The sequence below is a fragment of the Erpetoichthys calabaricus genome, chromosome 1, assembly GCF_900747795.2.
Source record: "Erpetoichthys calabaricus chromosome 1, fErpCal1.3, whole genome shotgun sequence".
Taxonomy (NCBI): domain Eukaryota; kingdom Metazoa; phylum Chordata; class Cladistia; order Polypteriformes; family Polypteridae; genus Erpetoichthys; species Erpetoichthys calabaricus.
Genome location: NC_041394.2, coordinates 55,029,676 through 55,050,386, shown reverse-complemented (window position 1 = coordinate 55,050,386; position 20,711 = coordinate 55,029,676). Strand labels below are relative to the sequence as shown.

The 20,711-nt window shown below is 39.0% G+C and overlaps 2 protein-coding genes across 2 annotated transcripts in view; one reads left to right on the top strand and one right to left on the bottom strand.

Moving 5' to 3' along the window:
• Window positions 1-328: 328 nt before the first annotated feature.
• Window positions 329-11,359, bottom strand: lsm1 (LSM1, U6 small nuclear RNA associated). Its single transcript, XM_028799763.2, has 4 exons — window positions 11,113-11,359; window positions 8,893-8,961; window positions 3,798-3,913; window positions 329-740 (listed from the first exon to the last, which is right to left on the bottom strand). Exons 1-4 carry the CDS (start codon window positions 11,156-11,158, stop codon window positions 570-572), a joined length of 402 nt encoding a protein of 133 aa, XP_028655596.1. The 5' UTR covers window positions 11,159-11,359; the 3' UTR covers window positions 329-569.
• A 382-nt stretch (window positions 11,360-11,741) lies between these two features.
• Window positions 11,742-20,711, top strand: part of bag4 (BCL2 associated athanogene 4) — a 35,862-nt gene continuing 26,892 nt past the window's right edge. The window contains exons 1-2 of the mRNA XM_028799752.2: window positions 11,742-11,844; window positions 19,152-19,395. Of these exons, the coding sequence (XP_028655585.1) occupies window positions 19,204-19,395 (192 nt within the window). The 5' untranslated portion in view covers window positions 11,742-11,844; window positions 19,152-19,203. The remainder of the gene's footprint in view (window positions 11,845-19,151; window positions 19,396-20,711) is intronic.

The following is a 20,711-nucleotide window of genomic DNA, read 5'->3' as shown; positions in this document are numbered from 1 at the left end:
ACAAATTTCAAGAAGTAATGTTTCTGTTTTGTTCAGCTATCAGATCACCTTAGTCTTTTACCTGGTGACCAACTCAGCTGTAGAATTTGGCTCGTGGACAGTTTACGTCTAAATAACAGGAAATTCCAAACCACTACCTTAATAACGTTGATATACAGGACTGCAAAATCGGGGGGGGGCGCATTAATAGAACATATCATATGTCCTGGACTGTTAAAGATTAGCATTGATGCTGCTTGTATTTTATTTACATGGTAACAAAAAATATAAGTCAATATAGGCACAAAATACAAAAAAAAAAAAAAAAAAAAAAAAAAAACTCTTCACATAAAGAAAAATAAAATTAGTTTAAGTGCTTATAATAACCAAGTCCATAATCAGTGAGATTTAACAGATAATCAAAAATAATACTTTTTTCAATTTACAGTATTTAAATTACCAGTATTTTCGTTCACGAAAAAAGATTAAACAATGTCTTCTGGAAAACTTGCATCAATTGTCCCTTAGATGTAAACAGTCTGTTATGCATAAAACAAATACTAAAAAGAAGAAGAAAGAAATCTAACACTTCAGTATTCGTCAAGTGTGTCTGCTCTCAGGATAGACAGTCCCCGTTCCTTTAAAGCCTGCAGCTTTAGTTTCTCGGCCTCTTGCTTTGCCTGCTGTTCCACTCGCTGTTCTTCCAAAATTTCCTCTATGGAAACTTGCTGCAAAGGCGTATCAATTTCCTTTTCCAGATCCTAAAAATGTAAAAAGACTGAAGTCAGGCATCCTGCTCATTTTTTCAGCTCAATCAAAACATCAATCAAAATAAAAGATGTATAAATGAACCTACCCTTCCATGTTTAATAAAAAATTCTTTATTCACTTATTAGCAGTCTTGCTCTTAATGTTTATAATGTTTCTAGATTAAACAGGGATTAAGTCTACCCTCATACTGAGCCAATTCACTAGTCTGTCACCAATTAACCCAACATATTATGATATGGAGGAGTTGCCTGGAGTACCAAGAAGTGGAGTGGAGGGACATTTCACACAACTCAAACAGGAGAATGTGCAAAGACCATAAGATAGACAGAAATCAAACCAGTAATTAAACCTGGGTCTTTGGGACAGCAGCACTGTACCACTAGCCACTGTTTAAATACACAGACCTAAACAACTTATGAACCCAAGAGCTCACCATTTAAATAAATAAAAAAAAAACCCCTCTGTCAACAAAAATGATATCAGTGTGGAGAAGCATGAACATAAAATTAATATTAAATATTGATCAGCCAAAATATTAAAAGCACCTGCTAAATATGTCCCCATTGTGCCGTCAAAATGGCTCTGACCCATTAAGGCATGGACTCCACAAGACCTGTGAAGGTGTCTTGTGGTATCTGGCATCTAAACTTAAATTTAAGTCCTGTAAGTTGGAAGATGGGGCCTCCATGGATTGGACTTGCTTTCCCAGCACATCCTGCAGATGTTCGCTTGGATTGAGATCTGGGGAATTTGAAGGCTAAGACAAAATCTTGAACTCTTGTCATGTTCCTCAAACCATTCCAAAACAATCTGTGTGGTGTGGTAGGGCACATTATCCTGATGAAATAGACCACTGCCATGGCTATGGGAATACAATGGCCATGAAGAGATGTACATGGTCTGTAACAAGGTAGGTAGAATGCCAGGACCCATGTTTTCCCAGCAGAACATTGCCCTCAGCATCACACTGCCTCCACCGGCTTGCCTTCTTCCTGCAGTACATGCTGCTGCCATCTCTTCCCCAGGTAAACAATGTACACGCAACCCGACCATCCACACGATCTAAAAGAAAACATGATTCAACAGACCAAACCACCTTCTATCATTGCTCCATGGTCTTGTTGCTCATACACCCATTGTCGGCACTTTCAGTGGTGGAGAGGTGCCAGCATGGGCACGGACTAGTCTGTGGCTATGCAGCCCCACACATACAAGCTGCAGGTGTTCTGACACCTTTCTGTCACAGCCAGCATTATATTTTTCTGCAATTTGTACTACAGTAGCTCTTCTGTGCGATCAGACCAGATGGGCTAGCCTTTGCTCCTCATGCTTATCAATCAGCCTTAGATGGCAGCTAAAATTGGTCAGGTGTGAGTGTTCTTCCCCCGATGGATTACCACCCCAATCCACGTTTTTTTTCCTGCCTTAGTCTAAAGCTTTGAGGATGGGCTTAGGCCCCATGACACTGAACTAGTTTAAGGGAGTTTGACAATAGCAGGTGCTATGGAGTAGGTCACCATCACCTACATTATGTGCCTACCCCGGATACTCATTAGTGAACAGTATGACCATATGACCACTAGATAAAGAGCTTTCTTCTACTGAGATGTCTCCTATTGTATAACTATTTCTAAACAGAACAGCAGCTAGCCACACATGCTTGTCACCTTCCAGCATAATGGTAGCAATCTATCCAGACCAGCTGTGTCAGGAAGTGTCTCCAGCAGAGCATATTTTTATCAGCATCCGCTTTTGTATAAATCCTGGCTGGAAATGCCACTCAGGCATTTCACTTCTTAAATCCAGCCATGGTGGTTCTACCCAATGACCTCTGCATACATATAGTCCCATTATGGGTCAGTAAATTACTTATTTGCTTTGGTACTGGAATAAATGTGTACTGACAGGTTTCCTGTTTTGCACATTTGTGTTCTATCTAAATGTGAAGGATCATTCTGCATGAATGTTTTGTCAAAGAGCCTTTTAAAATTGCAACAAAATTATGAAATATAAAAAGGCAAAACAGAAAAAGAAATAATGCAGAATGTCTTTAAATATACAACAATACAATATGTGGGTGGGGATAAAAAGACTGGGATGATGAGGGATTAGACACATTCTAAACACAACATCTGCCTGATATCTGAAAATAAATTAAAGTTGATTACATAAGTGAAAATCCCATTCTCAGTCACACTTAATCTAGTTCAACAGCATCAGGTAAGAAGCAGAAACGAACCCTGGATAGGGTGACAGTCCAACACAGGTTCTAGAACACACAAAACCATACTCAGGTGGGACTAGTACTGAATTGCCAATTAGCATATTCTTTATAATAATTTGGGGGGCGGGGGGAGACCAGGAGAGTAGAGAAACACTGCACAAACAGTAACTTGGGTGGGTGGGAGTCAAACTCAGGATTCTGGATCCATAAAGCAGAGTCAACAGCCACAAGACATTCCTGACAACAGCTGAGCCACTGCTAAAGAAGGCCCATTAACAGTACATTTCCAGATAAACCTCAACTTTAACAGCCAAGCCAGGTACCTTAGCCTTGATAAAAATGCACTATGAAGTCACAGCTGGGTAAGATATTGCTTTTTTCCCCCCCAAATTTTTATGTTTGAAGCAGTTCTGTTAGTATATGTGTACTCTGAAAGAGGAGGTGCTGCTCAATGGTTTCAAATTTTAAGGCTTTACAGTCAAAGACCGTGTAGGCGCGGCATCTTCAACTTTTTAACTCTGGCTAAAGTCCTTATTTCTTGTATTCAAATAGCAGTGCAGCCTTGACTGATCACTCTGTATTGGGAAGCTGGTATCATCTATGCTCAAGGGCAAGATAAGAGTGCGTGAATGTGTTGACAAGACTTCCCTCTTAGACAGTAGCAGCAAATATTCAAATGGCAATAAAATCAAAACAGAGCACACTGACATTGTTTCTGGTTTATCAGCAAATTGTCACACAGAAGCGGTGAGCAAAAAAGGGATATAAATTAGGTAGCTCCAAATACAGTAAACGGAAAACTGGAGAAAAAAATAAAACTTACTATTTCTCCAAGTAGAACTACATTTTCTCCTCGAACAATAAATATTCCACGAGGGATGTCACCATACTTCTTTCCAACATGAATGCGTTCTACTGTCTGGTGTAAAACTAAATTGGCTGAATAAAGAAGAAAGTTAAACCCAGAAATCAATAATAGTATATAATATCCAAATACACATACAGCATAACTAATACAGGGTTTATCACTGTTCCTCAAAAAACTAATAGAAAAATATGTATAGCAATACATGTTAACATATTTAACCATCCATTTTTCAAAAAATTACTACATACATACTTAACCAATCTCCAAGACTAATGCTTTATGCATATATTAAACAACTCTTTCCACATACAGTAAACTCACAGTTTTACATTTAAATAATTGTAGTAACATATCATGAAAGATACTTTAACACACATTGACAAATTAAAGGTTTCAATTTCAGTGCAGAAATGAATACACTGCATCAGTTGATTGGTAAAAAAAAGAATTTTAAACAACTCAAAAGTATCCCAGGCAAAAAGTGTGCATACTTCTCAAAAAGCATACTTTTGGAAACATCTCCTTGAATGCATCATTTCAGGCACTATACATCGCTTCTCTATGATTGAGTAAACATAAAATGCCCTCTTCCTTCATTAGAACAGAAGACGTTTGACAAGTGAAGGAAGAGTGTTCAGTCCAGCAAGCTCCTTTGGTTAGTGACTTACCAAGTTGTCCCAGGATCTCATCCAGATACTTCTTAAAGGTTGTCAAAGTTTCTCTTTCGTCTACATAAATTAGTATTTTGTTGCTGATTCTCAGAACTTTATGCATTGAGAAGAGATTCCTAGCTTCAGTCTTTACCAAACTTCCCCTTATTGTCCCTGAGCATGCGATTCTTCTCGACTCCTCTTTTCCATCATCTATACTGTATCATTCTGCTTGTTTTATTTTTCTTTTTGGTGTCAATGAAAATAAGAGGGCCACTGCAGAAAATGTAAAGTTTAGATTTAACAGAATTCTCAAATATCAATGCTTCATTTCTGTTTAACTGTATTCCTATGCTTCTTGATGAGGAATAATTTGTTACTGAAATCAAACTATTTTGTTTTTGTTACTCTCTATGAAAAAATACCATAAAAATATTAAATGCTTCTAATTAGGGTGAGCATTACACTACTTTTGGTTCTATGTTCTTCTATGGAAGACTGCAGTGAATTTAGAGTAAAAGACAACACATAAGCCGTATCGGTATTTTTATCAAAACCTTTCCACTAATTAGATAAAGTTCAATTCAAATGGCCAGAAAGAGAGAATAGCAGACAACAGCAATGAAATGTTATTTGTGCCTAAGACATACAGTGGTGTGAAAAACTATTTGCCCCCTTCCTGATTTCTTATTCTTTTGCATGTTTGTCACACAAAATGTTTCTGATCATCAAACACATTTAACCATTAGTCAAATATAACACAAGTAAACACAAAATGCAGTTTTTAAATGATGGTTTTTATTATTTAGGGAGAAAAAAAATCCAAACCTACATGGCCCTGTGTGAAAAAGTAATTGCCCCCTTGTTAAAAAATAACCTAACTGTGGTGTATCACACCTGAGTTCAATTTCCGTAGCCACCCCCAGGCCTGATTACTGCCACACCTGTTTCAATCAAGAAATCACTTAAATAGGAGCTGCCTGACACAGAGAAGTAGACCAAAAGCACATCAAAAGCTAGACATCATGCCAAGATCCAAAGAAATTCAGGAACAAATGAGAACAGAAGTAATTGAGATCTATCAGTCTGGTAAAGGTTATAAAGCCATTTCTAAAGCTTTGGGACTCCAGCGAACCACAGTGAGAGCCATTATCCACAAATGGCAAAAACATGGAACAGTGGTGAACCTTTCCAGGAGTGGCCGGCCGACCAAAATTACCCCAAGAGCGCAGAGACGACTCATCCGAGAGGTCACAAAAGACCCCAGGACAACGTCTAAAGAACTGCAGGCCTCACTTGCCTCAATTAAGGTCAGTGTTCACAACTCCACCATAAGAAAGAGACTGGACAAAGACGGCCTGCATGGCAGATTTCCAAGACGCAAACCACTGTTAAGCAAAAAGAACATTAGGGCTCGTCTCAATTTTGCTAAGAAGCATCTCAATGATTGCCAAGACTTTTGGGAAAATACCTTGTGGACTGATGAGACAAAAGTTGAACTTTTTGGAAGGCAAATGTCCCGTTACATCTGGCGTAAAAGGAACGCAGCATTTCAGAAAAAGAACATCATACCAACAGTAAAATATGGTGGTGGTAGTGTGATGGTCTGGGGTTGTTTTGCTGCTTCAGGACCTGGAAGGCTTGCTGTGATAGATGGAACCATGAATTCTACTGTCTACCAAAAAATCCTGAAGGAGAATGTCCGGCCATCTGTTCGTCAACTCAAGCTGAAACGATCTTGGGTGCTGCAACAGGACAATGACCCAAAACACACCAGCAAATCCACCTCTGAATGGCTGAAGAAAAACAAAATGAAGACTTTGGAGTGGCCTAGTCAAAGTCCTGACCTGAATCCAATTGAGATGCTATGGCATGACCTTAAAAAGGCGGTTCATGCTAGAAAACCCTCAAATAAAGCTGAATTACAACAATTTTGCAAAGATGAGTGGGCCAAAATTCCTCCAGAGCGCTGTAATAGACTCATTGCAAGTTATCGCAAACGCTTGATTGCAGTTATTGCTGCTAAGGGTGGCCCAACCAGTTATTAGGTTCAGGGGGCAATTACTTTTTCACACAGGGCCATGTAGGTTTGGATTTTTTTTTCTCCCTAAATAATAAAAACCACCATTTACAAACTGCATTTTGTGTTTACTTGTGTTATATTTGACTAATGGTTAAATGTGTTTGATGATCAGAAACATTTTGTGTGACAAACATGCAAAAGAATAAGAAATCAGGAAGGGGGCAAATAGTTTTTCACACCACTGTATACACAAAATGCCCCTCATTATTTTATTACAGAAATACAAATTTCCATATTCTCAAACTCCATTAATCCATTCCAGGGAGGTAGAGATTGTGGCCTATTTTAGGCAGCACACAGGGCACAAGTCAGAAAACAATTAAAAGCTGTTCATTAATCTAATAGACTTATCTCAGGGATGTGGAATGAAAACTGGAGTATCGAAAGAAGGAAAACAAAACAAGCAAACTCCACACAATAGTGACTGTGTGCATGATTCAAATCCAGGGTGTATGATCCATGAGGTAGACAGTTTTTTTTTTTTTTTTTAAATACTTCATGAATTCATCATACAGAAAACTACAATTTCCTCAGAATTAACAGAACTCAATTGGAGAGGGTGGTCGGTATGCACAACATCGTGGACCTGACCTGGTCCAAATACATTGACACCCTTGTGAAGGAAGCACAACAATGTCTTTACCACCTCAGATGACTCAAGGATTTTAAGCTGCCTTCCCAGATACAAAAGGATTTTTATAAATCCACTATAAACTATATCCTGATGGGAAATATCAGCATCTGGTATGGAAAGAGCACACTCCCTGTGAATGCATTACAGGGATATGTGCCCTGTAACTATAAAGGCATTTATACCCAGCGATGTTGTATCAGAACAAAGAAAATTATCAGAGATGCCAGCCCTCCTAACAATTGCCTATTCTCTGAGCTACAGTCAGGAAAATAGTACAGCTGCCTGAAGACCAGTTGAGACAGACAAAGGAGGAACTTCTTTCTACGGTCCATCCGCATCCAAAACGACGACGGCACATAAAGCTACATGATGCCTCATAGTTAATTCTACTATATTAAGTTATTGTATACTTTTACAATAGAAAAAGAATGCTATCATTGTACATACTAAATGCCCAACTCTATAAATATCAATATTCTTCAAAGACACAGTGTTAAGAGATTGGCAACTAAGCATTTCACTGCATACTGTACTATGTATAATGGCAGGTGACAAATAAAATTTGATTTGATGTGATAAGAAGTTCACAACTGAATATTTCCACTTCTTTGGTAAGGGATGGATTGAGAAAAATTAACATAAACAAGACACACACACACTCCATTAATCGTTCATGTGTACATTACCTTTTCAGGTCCAAGACAAACTCCTCTAATGCACCATCAAAGCATTTATTAAAAACATCCCAGTTATGAGCATTTGATGCTGTGATCTTCACTGAGTCAATGAAGGCTCTGATCGGGGCACTTGAGAGACTGAGTGAGGAGTCTGAGAGTCTGGGCTTGTGAGTGTCCTGATAAAAACCAAGATCCAGGCTTTTAATGACCTCTTGGGCACATGTGTCCATGTGCGGAGAGAGTGTTACTTTTTACCTTTTTAAAGTTTACTTACCTCGGCAGTGACATTCATCTCTCTGGTGACTCTTCCTATGAAGTCAATAGATGGATTGGGAGAGCATGGGGGGTCATGAGGTCGCTGGAAAGGGGTGTGTGCTGCTCCCAATATCTATGCAAAAGTATGAAGGTCCAAGTCTTTAGATTCCTGATGTTTCCGGTCTTGCTATATGGTTGCAAGACATGGACGCTATCCAGTGACCGGAGACGAAGACTGGATTCCTTTGGTACTGTGTCTCTCCGAAAAATCCTTGGATACCGTTGGTTTGACTTTGTGTCAAATGAGTGGTAGCTCATGGAGTCCCTAATAAGGCACATTAGCTACATTGTGAGGGAGCATCAGTTAAGGCACTACGGCCATGTGGCATGATTCCCCAAGGGTAATCTGGCACACAGGATCCTCATTGTTGAGGACCAGAGTGGCTGGACCAGGCCAAGGGGTCGCCCACGTAACACCTGGCTGCGGCAGATTGAGGGTCATTTCTGGAGGGTGGGGCTGGACCGTGTGTCTGCCTGGGGGTTTGCCAATCAGGATCCTAAGCTGTTTTGTTGTTTAGAGGGATCGGCAATTCACTGTACCACATCATGCTCCCCAACCTGACCTGTCTGGATTTTTATTAATCCTGTATTTAGCAGTGCATCATAAATATTGTATCTGGGAAAGCAAAGGTTGACTTTCTTAAAAACTGAGGCTAGAAAGTTGTGTTTTGCTGTCAGGGTACTTACATACCGAATTGATCGATGCTTCTCAAGAACCCAATCAACGTTCTTCCATCTCTCAGCAGGACAAGATGTTTTTCTAAAAATAAAAAGGGTACTGTTACATACAGAAATATTTCTTTCATTTTCAATATACATGGTTCTTGAGTTTCAACACAACTCAACTCTTATATGCTGTCACAAACATGTTATAATTTATATTTTGCATACAAATAAAAAAACATTACAAGGTAAAGAAGGTTTACCATATTAAGAAAATAATTATGGCTGATATGGACAAAATCTGCTGTCAATTTGTTAAACTATTTTAATTAATTATAAAAACTTTGCTTTAGATATTTTTCATAGTATAATCAGCAGTAAATAAATAATAGTGGCACTATATTGAATGTTGGTCAGATATGCAGTGAACAGTTTCACAGCACTCCATACACAAGCAAAGACTACTACGAAAAACTCAAATGTGCTCCTTTTCTGTAACAGCTTCATAATAAAATTCCCAGCAATGTATTAGATTAGCAGCACACAGTCTGCACTGTGTTTCAATCACTGCTTACATTTTTCATATACTATACATAAAGCAAATACTGTACTCAGAAAGCGGACATACACTGAAAGTTTTCATTGCATTAACTCGATGAAAAAAAAAAAAAACAGCTTGTTCTTTGTACACAATTGGGGCTGACATTGATGATTTGGCAAGTGTGTGTCAGAGGGCAATGCTGAAAAAATGAGCAATCATCTCAAGTGATGACAGACCCCTGTCACACACAGGACTCAACTTCTGTGAATCAGGGAGCATGGTCACTTTAAAGACCCACACAAATCACTCCAGAAAAGTCCTCCTTCCTAGTAGTGCCAGACATCTTTTTCTAATAAGAAGTATTAGCAATAATAAAGAAAAAATTCCAGAAGTGTACAGTTTTTCTTATATATCATGTAACCATTCCAGTTAAAAATGCACTATCAAACGGTCAGAAGCAGTTAGCAAATAATCTGTTTATCAAAGGATGTAAAACATTATGGAAGTTCTGTGTATGTTTAAACCAGTCTTGTCTCCATTTGATTGCTTTATTTCTTTTTTGTCTCTTAATGGATGCAACGGAGATGGGAATTTTTTTTTCCTTGTGTAAACATGACTTAATAAAAACCTTACCCAATAAACATGATTTTCAGCTGCATTAAACTTATTATTTTTGTTCTAATGTATTATAATTAGGGCATAACACACTGAGTGTTTCAGTTAAAGTGTACTTCATAAACAAATTTAAACAGAATTAAAATTTTATTTCAGAGCGCATCACAGGTGCTGCACGATGCCCTGTTACTAATTCTCTTACATTGTTATTATTGTACATATTGATTTTTATGGTTTATTGTCTTTTATGCTCTTCTTATAATGCACAGTCTTGGAATTTAGCAACAGAGCATTTCACCACATATTGCACTGTATGTATAATAGCATGTACCAAATCAAATTCGATCATTAATATGATACATACACATATGCACAGCCATAGAGAATCAAGTACTGTAAATTAATTAATCATTTTGAGTACTGAGAAAAGTGCTATATAAATGTAATGAATTATTATTATTATTATTATTATTTGAACTAAATGTAGCTCAGCTTAACCGCCCCAGAAACTTCTTTAATAGCCCATATATTACAGGACAGTGATAGGCTTTACAAAACCAGTAAAACCAATAAACGAATATTGAAATAGGTGGTCTAAAAAAAGTTTTTCGAACTGCACGAACATCTGTTCAAAATATTTTCAGGTCTCATGCTACAGCAGTAAATGATACTATTAATAATTCCGTCTTTTGACTAAGCAAAACTTTTTAATTACTCACGTTGAACTAATTAGAATTTTAAAAGCCCTTTGAAATGAAAATTCTGAAATCTACAGACATTCTCTCTCCGCGTCTTTTTATTAGAAGTACAAGAGAGAATTGAAGAAGTATATAATTTAAAATTATTTGCGACATCAATTACAATTGTGACACTAAACGGATTTTATGTGTCTTACTTGTGCACTTCAAATAATGAATAAAATGCTACACCATTTTTGTAACATGTAATTGTGTAACAATTAAAAATATTTATATATTTTTTTCTTATTTTTTTCATTACTGTTCTGAAGTTCAGCCTGCGTATATTTTTTCTCCCCCCGCCAATAAAAATCAGTTCTAACCACGAACAACCTTGAACAGCTGTGTAACTTACTGTCGATATCCTCAATGAGACTGGCCGTGCCTGGCATGTAATTCATTTTGTAAAATTACTAAATAAAATAAATATATAAACAAAAAGTTCAGTTCTTTTTTTACTGCAGAAACTCGTCTGATGCTTTTAACGCTTCCAATTCTCTTCGCTTGCCGACGTTTCAGGCCATAAACACTCTCTTTAATAAAGAAATACAGCCGCTCTCTTCTCCGGAAGTGTTCCCAGCCGGATTAACAGAGCGTCACACGCTCTAAATAACCAAACTCCAGTCCGTCCGCTAAAACTGTCCGGAGAGATAAAATCACTATTATGTGAAGTTTGGATTTTTTTCTTTAAAAATTAGTTATGCGAAAGTAATATATATAATTAAATGTTCTGTAATTTGAAGGGTTATGTAAGTTTAGCTCAGTTTCAGACTCTTAAAGTTAGACACCTGTGGAAAGTACTGCACATATACTGTCTGAGTAATGTTTTAAAAGCCACCCAACAAGACTTGGCAAATATAATCGTTTATCATTAAGTGGTATTTTAAAAACAAACGCGGCATTGTGTGTTATACATGACGTACATAAAATACGCGTGAAATATGAATTATAACATATATTTACATAATCACATGACATGCGCACAAACTAGAGCGAAGCCCTTAACTGCACCTCCGTGTGGCCGGCTCGTCGGGTAGCTTGTACGAGATGCCGAGTTACGTCTCCAGGAAGCCATCAAAAGATTCAGGTAACAGAAAAATGTTCAGTCTTTAATATCCATGGCATGTTTCCTTGATATAACAGGATGTAATAAACTTTAGTCGTTTAGAGAAAGTGAGCGAATGAAGGAGTAAGTTTGCTCCCCTTACTTTTGGATACTACCGGTTTATTGCTGGTCTCCAGAAAACTTAGCTTAGCAACACCGTGGAGAACCAACGGGAAATATTCAAAAATAAAAACAATGAATTCGAAATTTACTTGCCCGCCAGCGTTTAAAGTAACGTATAGTTTGAGGTCTCCTGTCTCTGTAACTGCGCTTTGTGCCCCCGTCCTGTGTACTACAAACAGAGTTATGGCTGGCGCACTTTCTCTCCTTCTCTCAAAAACCAAACATTACACTGGCATGTTACTCGCTTAAACGTGTAACAGTAAGTTAACAGACAGATCCATTTACTTCAAAATTAATACAGAATAGAAAAAGTCTGAAAACCACTCAAATTCGGGGTGTTCATAACAAATGTAATGGTTTACTTTGCGAGATAAAATGTATAATAACAATAGTTGTGGCAAATATTACATGTGAGCTAAAGTTTAAATGTTTGAAGTCTAAATATTCTCGTTTGTAATAGACATTTATCATATGCAGGGCTGTCTTAATGTATGGCCACTGGCTGGTGGCCCACAATGTTCCTGTTTTTCTATCAAATTAGAGGCCCCAGTAGACTACTTTGCCCAGGGGCCTATGATGCTGTTACGACAGCCCTGTCATTGAGAACTAAATCCCTAGTAAAGGATGAAAATTAGAAAATCTTTATAATCACTGACCCCGAAATGTTCTAAAACGGGGATCTCAAACACGGTCCTCTGAACCCACGGTGGCTGCGGGGTTTTGTTCCAACCAGATTCCTAATCGCTGACAACACCTGATAACACTGATCTCATTTGATTAGCTGGCATTTTTTTTTTCTCTCTTCTCTTATTCTACATTCAGAAAAGCGCAGCAGCATGATTTTTACATTTATAAGACATTTAGAAATATTTCTGCTTTTGATATAGATTTAAATTCTTAATTCTCTTTTGTTGATTTCATTATATTTTGTACTTTCTCCGTGTGGTTTTCCCCCTTCGTTGTATCTTATTAATGATGATTAAAAACGAGAAGAGCAGACACCCATACAAACAACACTGAATAATCAAAGGTTGCAACTACTTCAGTGTCGGCCCTACTAAGTAGTAAATAATTGATTAAACAATCAGAACACCTGGAAAAGTAGAATGAAAATCAAGATGAAAATATTGTTAAAAAGGAAAAAAAAAAAAAAAAACTATTCCCATATACCTGCTTGGTACACACACACACACACACACACACATATATATACATATTATATACACAGTGCATCCGGAAAGTATTCACAGCACATCACTTTTTCCACATTTTGTTATGTTACAGCCGGATTCCAAAATGGATTAAATTCATTTTTTTCCTCAGAATTCTACACACAACACCCCATAATGACAACGTGAAAAAAGTTTACTTGAGGTTTTTGCAAATTTATTAAAAATAAAAAAACTGAGAAATCACATGTACATAAGTATTCACAGCCTTTACTCAATACTTTGTTGATGCACCTTTGGTAGCAATTACAGCCTCAAGTCTTTTTGAATATGATGCCACAAGCTTGGCACACCTATCCTTGGCCAGTTTTGCCCATTCCTCTTTGCTGCACCTCTCAAGCTCCATCAGGTTGGATGGGAAGCGTCGGTGCACAGCCATTTTAAGATCTCTCCAGAGATGTTCAATCGGATTCAGTCTGGGCTCTGGCTGGGCCAGTCAAGGACATTCACAGAGTTGTCCTGAAGCCACTCCTTTGATATCTTGGCTGTGTGCTTAGGGTCGTTGTCCTGCTGAAAGATGAACCGTTGCCCCAGTCTGAGGTCAAGAGCACTCTGGAGCAGGTTTTCATCCAGGATGTCTCTGTACATTGCTGCAGTCATCTTTCCCTTTATCCTGACTAGTCTCCCAGTCCCTGCCTCTGAAAAACATCCCCACAGCATGATGCTGTCACCACCATGCTTCACTGTAGGGATGGTATTGGCCTGGTGATGAGCGGTGCCTGGTTTCCTCCAAACATGACGCCTGGCATTCACACCAAAGAGTTCAATCTTTGTCTCATCAGACCAGAGAATTTTCTTTCTCATGGTCTGAGAGTCCTTCAGGTGCCTTTTGGCAAACTCCAGGCGGGCTGCCATGTGCCTTTTACTAAGGACTGGCTTCCATCTGGCCACTGTACCATACAGGCCTGATTGGTGGATTGATGCACAGATGGTTGTCCTTCTGGAAGGTTCTGCTCTCTCCACAGAGGACCTCTGGAGCTCTGACAGTGACCATTGGGTTCTTGGTCACCTCCCTGACTAAGGCCCTTCTCCCCCGATCGCTCAGTTTAAATGGCCGGCCAGCTCTAGGAAGAGTCCTGGTGGTTTCGAACTTCTTCCACTTACGGATGATGGAGGCCACTGCGCTCAATGGGACCTTCAAAGCAGCAGAAATTTTTCTGTAACCTTCCCCAGATTTGTGCCTCGAGACAATTCCTTTGACTTCATGCTTGGTTTGTGCTCTGACATGAACTGTCAACTGTGGGACCTTATACTGTATAGACAGGTGTGTGCCTTTCCAAATCATGTCCAATCAACTGAATTTACCACAGGTGGACTCCAATTAAGCTGCAGAAACATCTCAAGGATGATCAGGGGAAACAGGATGCACCTGAGCTCAATTTTGAGCTTCATGGAAAAGGCTGTGAATACTTATGTACATGTGCTTTCTCAATTTTTTTATTTTTAATAAATTTTCACGTTGTCATTATGGGGTGTTGTGTGTAGAATTCTGAGGAAAAAAATGAATTTAATCCATTTTGGAATAAGGCTGTAACATAACAAAATGTGGAAAAAGTGATGCGCTGTGAATACTTTCCGGATGCACTGTATGTATGTGTGTATATATATATATATATATATATATATATATATATATATATATATATATATAATATTATGTTTATGTTTGAAATTTGCCATTATAATCCTTCTTTGAGTGATTCTTAGAGGTCTAGTTCCACTGGTAAAGAATCAAATATCAAAAATATCATATGTTGGATCAACATTGGGCGGCATGGTGGCGCAGTGGTAGTACTGTTGCCTTGCAGTTAGGAGACCCAGTTTCGCTTCCCAGGTCTTCCCTGCATTGAGTTTGCATGTTCTCCCCGTGTCTGCATGGATTTCCTCCGGGCGCTCCGGTTTCCTCCCACAGTCCAAAGACATGCAGGTTAGGTGGATTGGCGATTCTAAATTGGCCCTAGTGTGTGTTTGTGTGTGTCCTGCGGTGGGTTGGCACCCTGCCCGGGATTGGTTCCTGCCTTGTGCCCTGTGTTGGCTGGGATTGGCTCCAGCAGACCCCCGTGACCCTGTGTTCGGATTCAGCGGGTTGGAATATGGATGGATGGATGGATCAACATTCTCAAAATAGCATAAAGTGACACTCCATTTGCCTGTATTACTGATCTCCATTTTCAAAGCTTTGTGAACAGCAGAAACTTTGACCCCTCACATCCCATTTGGGTATGAACCCCTGGGGTTGGTTGATTTGGAATGCACAACTTAAAAAGAATTAGAAAGTTCTTCTAATCATTTATGCTTTTGGATTACGCTTTACCATCTTCTTTATATAATACGCTACCATGGTTGTTCGTTTGTCTGTCCGGGATTTTAAATCATCTGTAGCTCGCAAACTGTTTTTATTGACCAGAAATTTGGTACACATATACTACGTGGCGTCTACTATCCACTTTCGGGGTGATGATTGACCTCCAAGGTTAGTCCGCATTTTATTTTTATTTTATTGTAGAATTAACTCTCGGCATCTGCCAGCAGGCCAGCCATGCGGTGCATGCGTATGGGTGGCGCCGTTCTCATCCCTACCACCTTCGCCGTCACTTCCCCTACCTCTTCATATCTTAAATCATTCTTGAGGCAGATTGAAGACTTAAGTGCCAGCTTAAGTGAAAAATTAAGGAAAACGTACTAAGTAATTGCAACACAAACACTGACTTTAAACATGAAAAGATGCAGACGAAAGAAGTGAGCCGCTAGGGTGGAGAAAAGAACAGCTGCTCAGGAAGCAGCAAGCGCATCAACCTGTGAGCAAATGAATGCTAAACGTACAGAGAAAGAGGATAAAAACTATGAATGCTCAAGTCAAGTGTATTCAGTGTGCCATTACTGGTAATGGTATAATTTCCTGCACAAAATATGGTTTAAAAGAGTTTTCAGGTATAGGGGGAAACCCCAAGAACCTTGATGTCTTGTATAAAAAAAGCAAAATAATGTTAAATCCCAACTCAATAACATAGCATAAACTGTTAAAGTGATCTTTGCCTGCACTAAAAAACGTACACTATAATTGAAATGAAGCATTTGTTTATTGCTTTCATAATAGTTTGTATTGGTGAGGACTCTGATGTCTCAGGGGAGATCCTAGCACCTTCTTATCAAGTTGAAAGATAATTTCCCAAAGGTATATGGTGTTCCATGGTCCTCCTTCCAGAACTGTGTGGTCCCTCCTGTGTCAGATGCCCAGACGTTCACATCTGGTTCCTGTTTATCCAAAGCACCACTCAACTCTGAACTGTTTACAGTTTTATTAACATAATTTAATTACTACTTAAATAGTGCATCACCATGAGAAAAAATATGAGTTGTTTTCTAATACCATTAAAAACACTTTAGTTCCTTCAGGAGCAATAAGGTATGGAGACCCTGCTCATATTTGTTCCTCACCCCCTCAAAATGAACAGACCATACACTTAATCTTGGAAAACGTTATAGGAACCACTTAACTATATACAAAAAAAAAACAGATCTAGTGGACCCTAGGCCCCCTTCAACAAATTACAGTGTCCATCCCCTTCCTCAGCTGAGTCAGTCTCCTTTCAGCTGCTTTCCAACAGTTCAGCTGTCTTACCATGGATGAGTGCCATGCAGTTTGCAAGCCTGATGCATGCCTTACCTTGGGTTCAGCCCAGCAGGCCTTTTGGACCCAGCTGCACAGCCAGAACCCTTGCTGCCTGTTGATCCAACAAATGGAGAAGGCTGCGATCCTCTCTGTTGAGCTGAGCTGATCTGTCCTCTGCCGCTTCCTGATAGCTTGGCTGTCTTAACCTGGGTGAGCAATGTGCTAACTATAAGCCTGACTCACCCTTCACTATATATTTACTCCAGCAGTACCTTGGATTCAGCCGCACAGCCAATATTCTAGCTGCCTGTTTAAACAACAAATAATTCTGATAACAAATGACAAAGAATGCTGCGGTTCACCCCCTTTCAACTGTGGCTTGGCCAATGAAGACAGTACTTTGAACTCGGCCACCCTACCCATATATTTGCCTGCAGGTTGTCCTGGTAACTTGCATCTTTACTCTATGGGTTGAGGAAGGAAACTGGTTGCTTGATCAACATTCCTTTATCTAACCCATTCACCCCCCACTTTTTAGATTGGCCAGTCCTGGTGCTTTAATTGTTTGCTGTTCCTGGGACCCCAGCCCACTCTTGCATACCACCACTCCTTCCCCCGCAAAGAGCATATGAATGCCATGGGGGTGGATAATAATGTCAGATGGGCCTATGCCTTAACCTGTCAGATCCCATCCCCTTACTACTTACTAAGGTGTGGAGACCATACCTGCCATCATTCTTCGCCCATATATACTCCCTTCTAGTGAACATCATGGGAGACACTCTTTATTATTTACTTGTTAAGTAACAATCAATAATGTTAACTATAAAAACTATTTTATCTTTCCATCGCAATTTGAGATTTTGCCCCTTCCCAGTATCACCTAGGCACAATGGAAGACCACACCTTTGTCCATAAAGCTAGAAGTCTTCCTTCCTGACCTGTTGGCCAGGTCATTGCCTCCTACATGCATAACAATCATGGAGGATGAACCCCCACCTCTTGGTTACTTCCTTTAACAGCTGCAGCATTTCTGCCCAATTTACTCCTCTCTTTTCCAGCCAATGTACCTTCTCTGCCTCAATTGGTAGAACCAGTTGTGTCCCATCCGGCTTTCCAGTAGCCCTTCCATAAAGCCAGCATTTAAAGGCATGACCTTGGATCCATATCTTCTGGGGTAGCACTCCTGCATCAATTGCAACCCAAAAGAAAAATTAGAACAGAAGAAAACAAACTACACTACTTAAATGATTGGCATTTTCAAGAAACGTACACCTTTTTAAAGGCTCTTGATTGTCATCTGCCCTGCACCTGAATGTCCCTTTCTTTCTCATGTGTGGCAGCTCCAGTTCTAAATGAGTGGGAGCGGTCAAAACCAGTGGCCTAAATGGATTTTTTGGGAACTTCATCGAACTGGTAAACAGAAAGTGGTATCCAATCCTTCTTACCTATCTTCTCCTTAACTCCCAGATATTTCCCTACCGACCTAAATGAGCGTAACGACGAGCAATTCCTGGCTTTCGTTACTTTCTCTTTCTGGTCCGTTTTTATTTCTTGCAGGAACAATTAAAATACGTATTACTTTTCCGAGCACGTATCTCTTTATGTCTAAAGCAATTAATAACTTACATTTATATTTAGCCTGGTTTTCACAGTGTGATCAAGTATTGAGATAAAATTTAGAAATTAAATTCAAGAAGATGCAATTTATATGAACAGCATCTTGTCGCTGTTCGTTTTGGGTCCTCCAATGTCGGACTTTTTCTGTAATCAGAAAAATCAAGACGTTCCTCAATCTGAGCAGCTAAGGGGACAATGAAAGCCCTCGATCTTCAGTGCGTGGTGAAGTTAAGTCTCTAGAGCACGTTATGTTCGGTCCTTTTATGCTGCGTATAAACAGTTACGAATGTTAAAAAAAAAAAAACTATTAATTATAGCAAAAGGAACAATAATCATAATGGTAATTGACACAGAATAAGTCAGACGTTAAATAAATATTTTGACATGTATACAAAATGATCGTTCTTTTATTTCTCACATCTGTGGTTACACTGTATGCCTACTTAAGGAAATGCAACGATTTAAAAATGAAGTTCATTTCCATCTCTCTGTACTGTCAGAAAGCTAGCGCACAGTGAACTTTCAGTCCCTAAATGTTACTGGTTGTAAAAGTGACTTCCGGATGACCTGTCCCCGCCTCCTTGTCCCTTTAAACTGATTGGTGACCGTAAGAAATTCTCCATGATGTCATTGCCAGAAACTGTTTTTTTTTTTAATCTTAAAGAGACAAAGCCCGTTGTCACAATTTTTTAATTCTTTTCCAGGAAGAAGAGTTTACCCGCATTCGAAGGAGGCAAAAGAGGATTCGCACCAGGCATGTCACGTATGCAGACTCCAAACCACGTGGCCTACGGCGTAGCGGTCAACGACACCGGTGCGGTAATGAGTGGCGGGGATCCTTCGTGGGAAATGCAACATCAGCAACACCTTAATCCAAAAGTCAACTGGGCACATTATAATAACTCGGATCATTCGAGCTGGCCTGCCCCGGTGGTGACGGGCAATCAGGTAAAACTAGTACCAAAGCAGATCGGCTATCCATTTGCGGTCTTCTGCGTAGTTCTTGTCATAATCTGGTCCTGTCGATCCCGTTTAGCCTCGCAGTCTGCTTACAGTGCCCGCGGAGAAACTTTGGCTTGAGACCGGCTATGGGTCCCGTCTCTGACAGGTTTAGAGGCGATCAGTACGTATTTATTATTCTTAAGTTTTGAATTCGACACTTGTCTCCTGCACAAGTTAACTTGTGAGCTGAGTATCCCGACCGCCGGCGACAGCGAATGCGTGGTGCGGTATTTACTAAAATGGTAACAGCACTAGGCGAGGGGCTTCTGATTGCTCCATTCACTACAAGGGCATTAATATCTGTTTTAGAAATATTATTTAACAGTAGCTATAAAATAAGTTTGCACGAGACCACAGATTTACGTTATTGCTGGTTATTAGTGCGTACTACATAAGTGATGTAAAAGGTGTATTAGTGTGTCCTTGTATTTAGTCATAGAAAACGCATTATATGGAAAAACATCAATAACATAAAACGTATGGGTCAGGGAAGGGTTACTTGTAATTTTAAAATAGAAAATAAAATCAGCTAAAGTATCAGATTTAAATTCAAAGGGGATCGCATACATTGAGTAAACAGAATATGTATTTGCCTATATATATAATATATATATAATGTATGTATGTATGTGTATATGTATGCATATGTATTTATTCTTTTAACTTACCCAGACTTTCTGACCCTTCTTTCAGTTCATCCTCTCTGTCTAGATCCCCAGGAAGATGTGTGTTTGTACAAACATTATTTGTTCAGGGTTTTCTTGCAGTATTCACATTTTTCAATGCTTTGTATATCCTTTATTAATATTTATTTAGTTTTTTATTAAGTGTTATTTGTATCCAATGTTGTATCTGCCCTGTCATTCTTTCTGGATTTCTGTGAAGTGCTTTGAGTATGAGAAAGGTGCTATATACAGTGGTGTGAAAAACTATTTGCCCCCTTCCTGATTTCTTATTCTTTTGCATGTTTGTCACACAAAATGTTTCTGATCATCAAACACATTTAACCATTAGTCAAATATAACACAAGTAAACACAAAATGCAGTTTGTAAATGGTGGTTTTTATTATTTAGGGAGAAAAAAAAATCCAAACCTACATGGCCCTGTGTGAAAAAGTAATTGCCCCCTGAACCTAATAACTGGTTGGGCCACCCTTAGCAGCAATAACTGCAATCAAGCGTTTGCGATAACTTGCAATGAGTCTTTTACAGCGCTCTGGAGGAATTTTGGCTCACTCATCTTTGCAAAATTGTTGTAATTC

Coding starts and splice junctions, on each gene's coding strand:
- lsm1 (XM_028799763.2), bottom strand. CDS start 11,158: ATGAATTACATGCCAGGCACGGCCAGTCTCATTGAGGATATCGACA. Junction 3,914..8,892: donor GAGAAGCATCGATCAATTCG/GTATGTAAGTAC, acceptor TTCTTTATTCAG/CCAATTTAGTTTTACACCAG. Junction 741..3,797: donor TAGTTCTACTTGGAGAAATA/GTAAGTTTTATT, acceptor TTACATTTTTAG/GATCTGGAAAAGGAAATTGA.